Source organism: Danio rerio, chromosome 22 (assembly GCF_052040795.2).
Source record: "Danio rerio strain M-AB ecotype USA chromosome 22, GRCz13ab, whole genome shotgun sequence".
NCBI classification, from domain to species: Eukaryota; Metazoa; Chordata; class Actinopteri; order Cypriniformes; family Danionidae; genus Danio; species Danio rerio.
Window position 1 is genome coordinate 10,176,075 of NC_141042.1, and position 15,147 is coordinate 10,191,221.

General features: G+C 31.3%; 1 protein-coding gene across 7 annotated transcripts; it reads left to right on the forward strand.

Annotated features, from left to right (window-relative positions):
* Positions 1 to 413: 413 nt before the first annotated feature.
* Positions 414 to 13,506, forward strand: LOC147838423 (uncharacterized). Of its 7 annotated transcripts, XM_087303956.1 has the most exons (9): positions 1,030 to 1,222; positions 2,460 to 2,789; positions 3,031 to 3,318; positions 3,420 to 3,530; positions 3,610 to 3,672; positions 12,121 to 12,459; positions 12,575 to 12,859; positions 12,926 to 13,033; positions 13,199 to 13,506. In XM_087303956.1, the coding sequence occupies exons 1-9, from the start codon at positions 1,177 to 1,179 to the stop codon at positions 13,237 to 13,239; spliced, it is 1,611 nt and encodes a 536-aa protein (XP_087160082.1). In that variant the 5' UTR covers positions 1,030 to 1,176; the 3' UTR covers positions 13,240 to 13,506. The 7 variants fall into 7 exon arrangements, 6 of the variants coding, with proteins under 6 accessions (XP_087160084.1, XP_087160085.1, XP_087160087.1 ...); XR_015521706.1 differs by lacking the exons at positions 1,030 to 1,222; positions 3,610 to 3,672; positions 12,926 to 13,033 and adding an exon at positions 414 to 592 and having other exon boundaries at positions 12,575 to 12,645; positions 12,735 to 12,868; XM_087303958.1 differs by lacking the exons at positions 1,030 to 1,222; positions 3,610 to 3,672 and adding an exon at positions 414 to 592.
* Positions 13,507 to 15,147: the final 1,641 nt, after the last annotated feature.

Consider the following 15,147-nt stretch of genomic DNA (forward strand, 5'->3'; position numbering starts at 1 on the left):
AATCTGATGGATTTTTTTAAATATAGTCATTTAATTACTTATTTTGCAGATGTCAGTCAATTAAAGAAACTAATTATAATGTCAGGTCATCTGTAAACTAATAAAGAAATCAGAGATCCGATTCAAGACTTTCAGAATTGATGTTGCGGGGAAAAAGGGAATTTATTTTTATTACGCTTGTCTCTTTATTTTTATTAGAAAAAATGTTTAGGCCAACAATAGATTAATCAATATTTTTCTTTTGTATGATACCATATCTTAAACAAACATACTTCTTTCTTACTGTGTTGCATACTATGGAACATTTTGTAGAAGGAACTGCTGACAAGAGAGGAATAAACATTCAGCTTTGCTCCAGACTTCCTGTCACAAGAAGTCTAGATGTGTTTACTGTCACAAAGAGCTGGATGCTTGTAGAAGTTGTGAAACATATTGAAGATGCACTAAACTGTTCAGTTCTGGTATGCAGAGAAGGGTTGCAGAAAGAGGAAGTATGTTTGGGTGCAACAGCTAAAGGATTGCAGAAGGATTGACAGGTGACAAACTCCACCTGTTAATATCAGCAGTGAATGAATGCTGAAGTCAAGGAAATGTAAGTTGGTTGTGAACCTCCTGAATCTAATTATTGTATTGCATTGGGGTAATGTAACCCATGGCTCAGTCCTCAAATTATTCATTTGTATGTAATAAATTACTAATATTTTGGACATTGAAGAAAACTCTCTCTTGGCCTTTTTTATTGAACATGCATGTAATTGTCTAGATAGTCCAACAATGTCTGTGGTGAATCAATGAAACAAAAAAAATCGTATTTTTTTAAACTAATGAACTCATGACGAACATCTGCATTCAAAAAGACTAATTCCATAAAAATGTGTGTGTGTGTGTGTGTGTGTGTGTGTGAAGCAGCTTGTGTTGATGGTTGTTGATAGTGTTTTTCACACACATCTTGTGATTGAGGTCAGTAAATGTGCTGTTTGAGCTGAACTTGTGGTTTGATTTGCTGAGACAGTGTTCGATGATGCACACGAGTGTGTCGATAGATGAAGTGTGGTTGTGTCTACATGAGAGTGGGTCAGTTCTTCTTATAACATATAAAATCTCAAGAACTATATATTCATACAGTACACAAAATATCTTAAATATAAATACCTGATAAAGGTTTTCAGGCCCAGAATGATGTTCACTCATCTGTGCACTCTGATCCTGCTTGTCTTACACAGTAAGTAATTTTGCATTATCCTCTTTAAAAAAAAAAACATTTATGCTGCTTTTGAAGCACATTTTTGAATTTTCAGCATTAATATTAGACAATCATAATCATTCGTTTTGAATGTTCACAACCACAATGTAAAACAATTATCTGCTATTTAACAGTTTCTATATTTTGTGAAGTGTTTTCTCTTTATTTATGGTTGTGAATTGCATTACGGGATGTTGATCTCTGCTCTGTCGACTTTTGATATTGGAAAATCAACTGTACAGTTTAACAAAGTTACTTTTATTGACATTTTAGTAGTTTGAAATAATACAGGGTGATTCAAAAACAGTACCACAACTTTGAAAATCGAGAACTCTGCAAAGAAGAAAAGGAGAGCTAAGCTCTTTCTGTCGTCGATTTAAGGAAGCTCTGAAGTTTCACATTGAGGATTTAAAAGAAGGAATAACTGCAGCTATCCAAACAGTTACGCTCAAGACGCTACAGAGAGTGTGGAACGGGTTTGAGTATCGGGTTGATGTCACTCGAGTGTCTGGAGGGGGTCATATTGAACATCTATGAACTTGTTTTTTACTGAAAAACTTTGGTACTTTTTACATGTATCAATTACTCAATGTCCTATCATGTTTCTTTAATTAAATACAGATTTTTGTTGTGGTATTCTTTTTGTATTACCCTGTATAATGTAAAAGAAAAAAAATATATAGTAAAATAAGTCTGTAAAATAACAGAAAATGTACTGGCAGTTTATTACAAGGTTTATGTAGCATCATTTAAAACACCCACACAGACAATACATCACTTTAAACTATTTAAAATGTTCATAAAAGTCACTTTTTCAATCATTTCAAGGTTGAAAGTTGTTGGGGAAAAAATAAATGTCTCATTATGCAATTCAACTGCATAAATAAATGGGGGTAAAAAATAAAGGCATGAAACTCAAAATACGGTAAATGTCTAATTTATGGATATTAATAACAGTACAGTGCAGAGCACTGGGGATCTAACAGAGGCTGACTTCTGCAAGATACACATTACCTTTTTAATATATCCACACCTTTTCTCTTCAGTATTTATTATATATTCACATATGTTTTTATCAAGCTCTAAGAGATTTCTCTTTTTAAATGACCAAAATTAGGATTTAGTTATATTGTGTACAATAACTATTTGATTATTTGTTAAATACATTAATTCTGATGTCTGATAATAATAAAATGTGTTTCCAAATGTGTTTCAGGTGTGTTTGGTGCTGCTACATATAAAATGAAGTCAGTATTAGAGACTGAGGGAGATTCTGTCACTTTAAACACTGATGTTACTGAAATACAAAGAACTGATGCTATACTGTGGATGTTTGGACCTCTGGAAACTCGTATTGCTGAAATATATAAGCAGAGCATTGACATGTTTGACAGCAATGAGATATTTGGAGACAGACTGAAGATGGACAGACAAACTGGATCTCTGACCATCACAAACATCACAACTGAACTCTCTGGACTTTATAAACTCACCATCATCAGCAGTGGAGGAACTTCATACATAAGATTCAGTTTTACTGTATATGGTGAGTAATATCAATATGCTTTGAATATACATTTGTGCTGAATACATTAACATGATTTATGAGTGAGGAAATCATGTTAACCTCAGACCAAAAAAAAAATTCAAATTTAAATGTGTCAATAATTAATAATTTTCTTTAGTTAAACAAATGCTTTGAATCAGATCTAATCGTTTTCCCTTACACACGTAGTAGTTGTCTTGCTGTTTGAAGCATAGTGTATTTTTTCATTCCTGTTTTGCAGCTCGCCTGCCAGTTCCTGTTATTGTCAGTGAATATTCATACTCTTCATCATCACCATCAGTGTCCAGATGTGTGTTGCTGTGTTCAGTGGTGAATGTGAGTGCTGTGAGTCTCTCCTGGTACAAAGGAAACAGTGTATTGTCCAGCATCAGTGTGTCTGATCTCAGCATCAGTCTCTCTCTACCTCTGGAGGTGGAATATCAGGATAAAAACACCTACAGCTGTGTGATCGACAACACCATCACAAACCTCACCACACAACTGGACATCAGTCAGACCTGCTCGCCAGGTAAGATGTTTTATACATCAAACTTTCATTCTTTTATTACTGTAAATACATTTCAAAGGACAACCAAAGCCTAGAATAATTATCACACTTTTAAATTTCAGACTTTCGACAATCTCCTCGTGTTCTGGATGTGCTGATTTCTGCATCAGTTGTGATTCTGGTGATTTGTGGTCTAATGCTTAATTTATACATCAAAAGCACAAGAAGAGAAGGTTAGTTTTTCTTTTAGCTCAACTAAAACACTGATTAATGACAAACTGCTCTCAGTCAACTTTACGCTTGTGTTTGTAGATGGTAAAAGCCTGTTAGAATACACACAGGTCACCTACCGTCTTCAAGACTGCTCTGCCACAGGTCGCTGATCTCCTCGTTTAACACTGACTTCACATCTACAGTATACAACAAACTTTAGTTCATTTGGACTATTTTTGTTAATTGTTTTCACATTCATGACTTTCACTTCCTCTCAGCTCATTTGGAAAGAGAGCATATACAGTTGAAGTCAGAATTATTAGCCGTCCTGAATTATTCACCTCAGTTTATTTTTTTTCCCCCAATTTCTGTTTAATGGAGAGCAGATTTTTTCAACACATCTCTAAACATAACAGTTTTAATAACTCATTTCTAATAACTGATTTATTTTATCTTTGCTATGATGACAATAATTAATATTTGACTAGATATTTTTCTTCTATACAGGTTAAGTGACATTTAAAGGCTTAACTAGGGTAATTAGGCAGTTTAGGTTAATTAGGCAAGTTATTGTATAATGATTGTTTGTTCTGTAGACTATCGAAAAAAAATATAGCTTAAAGGGGCTAGTAATATTGTTCTTAAAAAGTTTTTTTTTTAAATTAAAACTGCTTTTATTCTAGCTGAAATAAAACAAATAAGACTTTCTCCAGAAGAAAAAATATTATCCGACTTACTGTGAAAATTTCCTTGCTCTGCTAAACATTGTTTGGGAAATATTTAAAAAAGAAAAAAAATTCAAAGGCTAATAATTCTGAGTTCAACTGTATGTGTGTAATGACCTTCTTTATGTGTGCAATGGTATTTATGTCTGCAAATTTATTTTAGTTCTAAAATGTCTTAGTTTTTATACATAAATATGGAACTGAAAAGTTCAGATTAATTAAATATGTTGGAAGAATAAACATGTTCTTATTTGAGTTGTTTCGACTAATTTCAGTCAGAAATCAGACATGGACATATAGTTAACGTCAAAATTATTCGCCCTACTGTAAATTTTTCCTCCAAAGGATGTTTATCAGAGCAAGGAATTTTTCACAGTATTTCATACAATATTTTTTCTTCTGGAGAAAGTCTTTTAATTTGGATTTCAGATGGAACATAAGCTGTTTTTAATTTATTCAAAAGCATTTTAATGTCAATATTATTAGCGCCTTTATTAGTTTTTTTTTTAGTTTACAAAACAATTTAGTTTGTTTTGTCTACAGAACAAAACAATGTTTTACAATGACTTGCCTAATTAACCTAGTTAAGCCTTTAAATGTCACTTTAAGCTGTTTAGAAAAATATCTCGAAAAATATCTAATAAAATATTATTTACTGTCATCATGGCAAAGATAAAATAAATCCATTAATGGAAATGATTAATTATAACTATTTTGCTTATAAATGTGTTGAAGAATTTCTCATTGTTAAACACAAATTGGAGAAAAAATATTCAGAAGGGCTAGTAATTCTGTCTTCAACTGAATACAAGCACATATCTATAAAAATTATAGCTAATGTGTTTGAACAGAAATGTAAACATTCTTATGGTTGAACAAATTGCATATGTAAATATTTATTTTTGCAATATTTTGAAATAAATGTTGAATAAATATGTGAAATCTAAACATGAAACTGTCATAAATGTGAATGGCCTCTGATTCAGAATTACAAGTACATTTTAAAGTAATTACATTCTTTGTTTTCTTAAACTACACTATAATAAAGTTCATATTACTTATTTAAAATGTGCTGAAACAACAGATCTTGTGTTTTTTTGGGACAACTTAATTTTCCATGCTCAATTCACTTACATTTGTAAAATCTGATAAGTTTAACTTAATATATAACTAAATAATAATAACTTAATTCCTTCATGTTGTTCCAACACAAATTGTGTGGTGTAAAGCCCAGCATTTTTAACAGTGTAGAATGATAAATAATGCGTGTTTTACAGTAATCTGAATCCACTGTAAACCCTTTTAACATTTCCGGGTTTCTCAGTAGTGGAAGTGGCCATGGTTGGGAAAACTTAGAGCTAGGTAAATGGGAGAATACAAAAAAAAAATTAAAATCTTATTTGCTCAAAATAATAAAAGAAAAATTCCATGATGTTATAAAGATGTTCAGAAAAAGGAAAAAAAAAACTGTGAGACTGATGACGGCAATTAGAGGGGAGAATAAGGTCAAATTTACTGTCCTGTCCCATAGACTCTGCATTAGAAACCCCTCGCGCAAGTGGTAATTCATTAAATATTTTAAAGCAATGATGATATTTTATATACATAAATATGTGCATTAAAAAAATGTTATCTGTTTTTTTTTATATTAAAAACTATAAAGAATTTAAGATGTTGATGACCATAAAACACCTCCCAACAGGCTTGTGAAAAGAGTCCATTAATGTAAAATGCTTGCATGTGATGGAGATCATTATTTGATTCTTTATTTGTTGTTTAACTTATTGATAAACCTTTTAAACCACCAAGTTATTTTCCATCATTTTGTGCTTTAGCTCAAGATGCCATCCTCAAACCATCTTCATCTTATTGTTTTTTAAAAAGTGAATGAGAAATTCACTAAAATGTCACAGTGACAGAGTTGACAAATATTCATCTACTATTGGTTTATCCTAAACATTTTTTTGGAAAAAAATGCCTCAGCTCCTTCCAGAGTATCAGAGGAAGTGACATCACTTGGAACAAGGTGCTTTTAAATATTTTTAAAGATTGTTCTGCCTTTTTAAAACTGATGTAACAGAGGTGACCAAGACGTAGTGACAGAATTATATTATATTATTGAAATGAGAAATAACACAAACAGATGCTTAACACAACTGTTTATGCAAGTTTATGCATTCATTCATTTTCTTTTCGGCTTAGTCCCTTTATTAATCCAGGGTCACAACAGCGGAAAGAACCGCCAACTTATCCAGCATATGTTTTAACCAGCGGATGCTCCAGCTGCAACCCATCACTGGGAAACATCCATACACACTCATACACTACGGACAATTTAGCTTACCCAATTCACCTATGCCAGAGCACCAGGAGGAAACCCACGCGTACACAGGGAGAACATGCAAACTCCACACAGAAATGCCAACTGAGGCGACGAGCTACCCATTGTGCCACCGTGCAGCCCTAGACTTATTTCATGATAATTAAAGCTGAATGTTTGATTTGTGAGTTGAAGACAGTGAAAAAATGGGTACAATGTGAGTCTGTTAACAATTTCAAGACAAAACGTCCCTAAATGCATATACAAACATTATTACTTTATACATAACTTGATTTAATTTGAGCTTTTATTTAAAATGGTTTCATTTAAGTTTTTGTTTTTAAAAAATAAAACCTGTTTTAACTATAGGAGACAGAAAATGTTCTAAAATTGCCCATATATTGCCATATTTCATATTTCTATACATAATTGATCTCTTCATTTATGGATAAAATTAATTACTTTTAAAGACAACGTGAAGAGTTCAGATGCAAAAACCTCTAAATGCAGTCTGAAATGTTCTCCTGAAATGAATTTTATTTTAGCCTCTTATGTTTATGTTCAGTTATTTCACTTGAAAGAAAATGGAAAGAACTTATTTGTTACTATAAAAGTAAAATTACTGAGCATACATACAGGAGTCGGAGAAAAACTATAACTTTAGAAGAAAACATCTAATGGCTTTTAGAGGCTTTTGCAGCTAAACTCTTCATATATAACAGAAATAAACGTCTATAATGAAGACGTGGGGGAAACGACTTGATGGAAAATGTTTAGCTGTTATTGAGGTCAGTGAACTGGGGGTCTGCACTGTGGTTTAATCGTCTGTGTGAATGTGCAACACAAAACTGCCTGAGATAAATGTGTGGTTTGTCGAATTCACAAATAGACATTTAATGAGAACAGTGTGTGAAAGAAACACAAAGTTTGGATGAAATCGTGTGATGTTTACGTTTCAAGATGATTTTCTCTTATGTTTATTCATCATTGATGAATCCTATTATTAATTTGCATTAATGATATGTACTGTACTGTAGGGTTACATCATGTAAAATAGGACATTTAAGTGTTTGTTTTTAAGATTCCTTTATTTCTCCTTTAATATTGATCTTTACTTTTAAAAAAACATATTGCATAAAACATTTTAATGTGATAGGCTATTACTCAATGGTTCCAAACCTTTATGGGTTTTTTACTAACAAAAATAGGATATTTAGATTATTTATAGTAGAGAAAAAAACAAATATTACAAAAGTAAATGGTTACAGGTTTCCAGAAGTCTTCAGAAAGTGTTCTTTTGTGTTTAAGAGATTTTTAAAAAATGTGAAAGGAGTAAATGATGACACAATTTTCAGTTTTGGGTGAACCATCTCTTTAAATAAACAATAATAATGCTATATACAGTTAAAATTCAGAGTTATTTGCCCTTCTTTGATTTTTTTTTCTTTTTTAAATATTTCCCAAATTATATTTAACAGTGCAAGGAAATTTTCACTGTATGTCTGATAATATTTTTTCTTAAGGAGAAGGTCTAATTGTTTTATTTTGGCTAGAATAAAAGCAGTTTTTAATTTTTAAAGCAGAACATTATTAGCCTGAAAAATATCTTGAATATGTCATATGTCTTGAAAAATATCTAGTCAAATATTATTTACTGTCATCATGGCAAAGATAAAATAAATCAGTTATTAGAGATGAGTTATTAAAACTATTATGTTTAGAAATGTGTTTAAATTATCTTCTCTCCGTTAAACAGAAATTGGGGGGGGGGGGGGGGGGGATAAACAGGGGGTCTAATAATTCAGGGTGGGGGCTAATAATTCTGACTTTAATTGTATGACCATATCTGTGAACACTAAAAATGTGAGAAATCAGATTTCTTCATCATTCAGGTACTGAACTTGTAAAACCAAAAACAGATTTAAAATGCTTTTTCTTAACCTGACAGAAAACGATTAAGTTCAAGTTGCTTTATTGGCATGACATTTAGTAAAGTATTGCCAAAGCATTTTAGGATGTGTTGATATGTAATAGATTAACAACTAAGAAATAAACTAAAGAAAATAAGAAATAAACAACAAAAAACAAAACAAAAAAATAACAATTACAATAATAATAATACAAAAGTCTAGATTATTTAAATGAATGAATAATCTACATATGAATTTATATGTATACATATTTTGCAGCTAGTTTAGACGTCAATTCATCTTCTCTGTGTACATGGTAAAGTTTTTCTAAGTCATTTAAATAAAAAAATAAAAAATAAATAAATTGGGAAACAATTTAGTTGAATTTCCTATCAACAGTGTGATTATTCACCCACTTCAAATAAAATGTAGTTTAACATTTATTTTTCATCTATTTTAAGGTAAATGGCCAAATAAAAAAACATAAAAAGACCACCTCATGAGCAACTACACTGTAAAACATTTATTGACAAAGACAAGACAAATATGTTAGGTTGCTTTAACTTATTTTAATGAGTCTTTTGAATATAAAAAGTGTAACTTAACCTTTTTTTATTCATCTCAACTTAAATCAAACTGACTAAAATTATTAATTTGATACTAAACTAAAACATTTAGGTTAACAAGATTTTTTAACTGTGTGTGGTTGAATGAGATGCCTCCCTCTGTAGTTTGTTCTGTCTGTTCTAGTTTGCTCGTTGTTTTTAGACCTGTTGCATTACACTGTTTACAGTTTTAAGGAATATGCTTGTTTGTGCATTTTTACTCTTTGGTCTATGGCCTTTAGGTGGTAAGTAAATGTATTTGTTTGAGACTTCATGTAACGTCAAATTTTTGTAGTCTTGTTATAGAATTTTTTGAATTGTTTGAATGGAAGCTGAAATGCCGTGAGACACTGTGTTGTAGTTTGTTAAAATAATACCAGTTTGAACTAATATTCATTATTTTGTATAATCTTCACTTGAATTTAAGCGTATATGGGTCTAAAAAATAAAACTCATACCCTTGGAGTGTTAAAGGACCAGCACTCAGAACAGAAAAGTGGCCTTAAAGATACAATAAAATTGTATTCCTGTATATTTTTACAAGCGCAATTTTAAATATTTATAAATTTTAGGTTACTTGGCTATATTATTCTTATGATTGGCTATATTATTCTTTTTTCATGAGTTTCTGAACTTACATGAGCTAGGACAAAGAGAAGATGTTTGTTTCTTATTATTATTTTAATTTTAAATTAAACTGATGGTGTATATGATTTGCAATTAAAGATGCAATCAAAGATTTTTTTATGCTTTTTGTAGGATGTTTAAAAAAAAGTTCTTTCTCTAATTAATATTAAAAGTTTTAGGTTTATTTGTATAGCGTTTTTCACAACACTTATTGTAAAATGACTTTTGGGTTTATTGATACAATTTTTGTTTATTATTTAAAAAAATTCCATTTAGGCTTCAGCTTTTTGAAGTTTTTTAATGCGGGCAAAAAAGGTCCACTCTATACTAAATATTTCAGTTGTGCGCCTTAATGTTGTTCACGAAAGGAAAAAAAAAAAGACAAATTTAAACATTGTGACATAAAGTAGACTTTACATTTCATCACCTTAGAATCATAAGGTTCTAGGAGACACTTTTATCAAAATTGCGTTATTAACATATTCTTATTAAATGAAAACTTATTTACATTATGTGATGATTTTTAAGTTGTTTACATTTTAAGACTTTTTATTTAAATAACAACAAAAGTTTTATCTACAAAGTCAAACTCTTGGCTCTATAAGGTTCTTTCTGTGAGCAAATCAGCATTTCGAATGCATGCATGAGGACCAATCAGGTTGCTGCGCTGACAGCGGGAAAGAAAAAACAGACAAAACACAAAACCTGATATGACTAAATAATGCCACACCACATAAAATTGGGAAGAAACCTTAAACTGAAAAGATTTGTATAAATGTGATGATTTAGAAGCGCTTTTTGACAGTGAGATGAAATGTTACATTTTACATTGTTAAAAAAGATAATAACTTATTAAATGTGAAATATTTGTGTATATATCTTTATTCATGTATATAGTCAGTGAACATTTTTTTATTGTTATTAAACTCATTTGCTCATTGTCTGTTTTTTTTTAAGTCTTTAACTTTAATATTAAGCATATTAATATTTGAGCACACAATTCGATAAATAGAATTTAATAGTTCATATAAAGCATACAATTAAATAAATACTGTCATATTAATTACATAAAATTAACACTGGATAAAATATTTAGTGACCTTATATGCTTAATTTGAACAAGAAAAACTATTCATCCAAAAATGTAACTTTCTCAAGCATCAACATATTTGTTACAACAACAATTTGACTTTTTCTTGATAAGTAATGCTTCACTTAATGATCTGTCAGAGAGAACCTTATAATCGCGAGCAGAAAATTACTTTTTAGAATTAGAAGCTTCTATCTGCATTTGCCTAATTTTTTTTTACCCCATTTTGCTAATTTATAGGAATTTTAATACTTTTACAACACAGAGACCCTAAATGTGCTCTATATGTAATGTATGAAAGAAAAATGTTATACATATTGTTTGCTCAGTAACTCAAAATTTATAACGCATATAAAACCTTATAATTCCAAGGTGATTATTTGTTTGTTAAAATAATACAAGTTTGAACTAATCATCATTACTCTTTATTATCTTCACTTGAATTTCTGCGTATGGGTCTGAAAAATAAAACTCCGACCCTGGGAATGTTAACAGACAGCACTCAAAAATAAAAAAGTGGGTAAAACCCAAACAATAAAAATGTATTGTAGTTTTAGAAACGCAATTTTAAATATTTAAAATATATTGGGTTGCTATATTGGCTATTATAATATTCTTATTATATTTGCTTTCCATAATGTGCTTCCAAACTTACATGAACTCCGTGTGAGAATAAGAGAAGATCTTTTTTCTTTTTATTATTATTTTAATTCAGAATATTAAATTAAACTGATTTTGTACTATATGAATTGCAATTAAAGATGCAATTAAAGATTTTTTTAAAGGCTTTATTTGTAGGATGCATTAATGAACTTTCTTAGAATAAGTTTATTTGTATAGCCCTTATTAAAATACTGATTGTAAAAGTAGACTTTTGGATTTATTGATAGCAATTTTGTTTATTATTACTTCTTTCTTTCGGTTTCAGCCTTTTGAAGTTTTAATGCGGGTACAAAATGTCCACTCTATATTAAATATTTCATTTGTGCACCTTAATGTTGTTTTAGAAAGCAAAAAAAAGGACAAATTCTAACATTGTGACTACACCTTACACAACCTAAAGTAGACTTTACATTTGTTCTCTCATCAGAAATAGTGAGAGTGCTTAAACTTTGTCAGAAATAAAGAGAAACAACAGTTTATGTTTTGTGATTTGTTGAAACATTGCACCAGATACAACAGTCCGTGATTATAATGGGATCTACTGACTGATGTTGCTGAGCTTGAGTACACTTTAAACACAGTGTTTTGTAATTTTAAAATAGTAATTTGACTTTTTATATAAATTCTGAATGACATCTGAGAAGATATTCTGTGACTATATTTCTTCCAGGTGTTTCTGGCATTCAAACAGAAGAAACAGAGATGATATCAGTGACTGAGGGAGATTCCGTCATGCTAAACACTGGAGTTACTGAAATAAAGAGCAATGATCAGATACTGTGGACATTTTGGTTTAATAATGCAGAGACTCGTATAGCTGAAGTCTATAAACAGAGAAACTATATTTTTGATGATGAAAATAATGAGAGATTCAGACACAGACTACAGTTAGATAAGAAGACTGGATCTCTGACCATCACAAACATCAACAAACTGCACTCCGGACTTTATAAACTATTGATCATCAGTGAAGGAGTCAAACACAGACATTTCAACATTGCTGTATATAGTGAGTAAACTGAAAATGAAATCTTATTAAATTATCATGTTTAATAAGTAATTAAATGATGGTTGTATTTTAATTATAATTTGGTCAACTGTGTATTTTTTTCACTGTTTTTCAGCTCGTTTGTCAGTTCCTGTCATTAGTAGCAACTATTCATCACAACCATCATCAGTTCAGAGGTGTTCAGTGGTGTGTTCAGTGGTGAATGTGAGCGCTGTGAGTCTCTCCTGGTACAAAGGAAACAGTGTATTGTCTAACATCAGTGTGTCTGATCTCAGCATCAGTCTCTCTCTACCTCTGGAGATTGAGTGTCTGGATGACTCCTACAGCTGCGTCGTGTCTTATTCATTCACAAACCAGACTACACATCTCAACATTACTCAGCTCTGCGGGACATGTCCAGGTAAAAAAGGCAACAATTTAAGCATGGTGTATTGGCAAATGTGTTAATGGTCTCTGTATATTACAGAATCAGTCTATGGTTTCCTGACCCTTGTAAGCATTTCTGTGTTTCTGCTGCTTATTTCTGCATGTGTGTTTTGCTGCCGCAATAAATGTGACCAAGACAAACCAGACGGCAAGTATCACTATAACAGCCATGACAGAAAAACTCTACATGCAAAATTGTTTAAAAGTATTTTTAAATTAATAAATGAATAATCATTATGTCATCAGTGTGAAAAGGCAGAATTTCAGCCGATGATAAATGAGCTCAACATCTGCATGTGTTTGTGTTTTTTAGGTGAGAAAAGCATGTCGGACACCGAGATCATCTACAGATAAACATCTTCGATCATCAGCCGTAAAACACCACAACTCACCACGAACATCTGCTTTCAGACAGAAAACAACCTGACTCCATTATCAATTAGCATAGTTTATTATTCTCATAGAATTAGTAAATCCCCATAAAAAAGACAAACAAGCAGTTTTACAAGATTACAGACTCTAGTACAATATGTGCATTTAGTGTAAATGCATCAGTGTTGACTAGAACTATACTAAACATGTGTTTTTGATATATTTAATAAACTTTGATTTCTCAATGGGATTTTTGACTATGTTTTTTATTTATCTTTAGTTAAAGGTTCTGCCTTTTCTCTCTTAACTCATTTATTATACATATATATATATATATATATATATATATATATATATATATATATATATATATATATATATATATATATATATATATGTACGTATGTATATCTCAGGCCCAGATTGGCTAATCAGGAGGACCAGTAGTATTCCTGGTGGGCCCGTCCATTTTTTTTGGCCGCGAGGGCCGGTGTCCCTAGCTTCCTACACTCTTAGCAGTCGCACATTTTTTTATTTTTTTATTTATTTGATCATAGCCTCACTTTTTTTGATTCATCATTTTACAACAGCTATACTATTTTTACTTATTTTCTTGCAGCCCCGTGAGCAAAATGAAGAGTAACGTTACAAAGCATCAGTGATGAGTCCAACACACTTGAACGGGCCGGTAGAATTGTCACTGAGTAAATATAATATTTGAATTATTAATATTAATGAATGTTCAGATGATTCACTACATTAATAAATCTGACTTAACTTGATCAGAAAGCTAAAAAGGGGAGAAAACATGAGGCCATCATTAGACAGTAATACTGTTGTTAAAATACCTGGCAGATATAGTGCAATACTTTTACTCTTTATTTGTGTTTAAGGACTGGATATCTGTAAACAATTTTACACACAATATATATATATATATATATATATATATATATATATATATATATATATATATAGCAGAAAATGACATTGTGACGTGATAGTGTCATTAGAAAATTTGATACATTTTATTTTAATCTTTATTATTTAGCATAACATATATTTGTATTTATTCATTTTTTATTTTTATTTCAAAATTTGGATATTCATGAGCACTAATCGAAGATTTGAAACTCCAGGGGCCTCATGTATCAACGCTACGTACGCACAAAAACTTTGCGTACGCCAGGTTTCACGCTCAGAATCGCTCACGTTTGGATTTACTAACAATGAACTGAACGTGGGAATGTGCGCAGCTTCACGGCAGCTTTCTGGCAGGCGTACGCACATTTTTTGTGCGTGTCTGTTTTATTTCCATTGGCGACTCCTAGAGGCAGTTGTGTTAAATTCCTCTCTACAAAGTGTCTTTGAGCCTTGCAATGGCAGCTGTATGAGACGGGTTCAGCAGGTATATAAGGTTTCCATACCATACAGTTGACCAGCTAAACATTAAAGCACAATTTGCAGCAGTCGCCTGTTTTCCCAATGTAATCTGAGCTATCTACTGCACGCACATTGCTATAAAGACACTATCTGAAGATGAATTTGCATGCGTGAATCAGAAACATTTCCATTCAATAAATGTGCAAATAAAATATGATGCTTATTGATATGAACTTATTGATGATTCCTACTTGTCTTTCTCGTGATAAATAGTTGGCAAAATCTGATATGTAGCGGGGGGAAAAACAAGAAAGAGTTCATCAGACGCTGGATTCGAGCCGAGTTCATGCTCGAACGTATCAATTCATGATCACAAGCGTCTTACGAGCGCACCACTGAGACTGTTAAACGTCCTGCAACATTTTACAGATATAAACCACACTATTTCTTTTTTTTTAATGCACTCAGTGCGATATGTTCAGACCCAACTGTGTTAACCGCATCAGC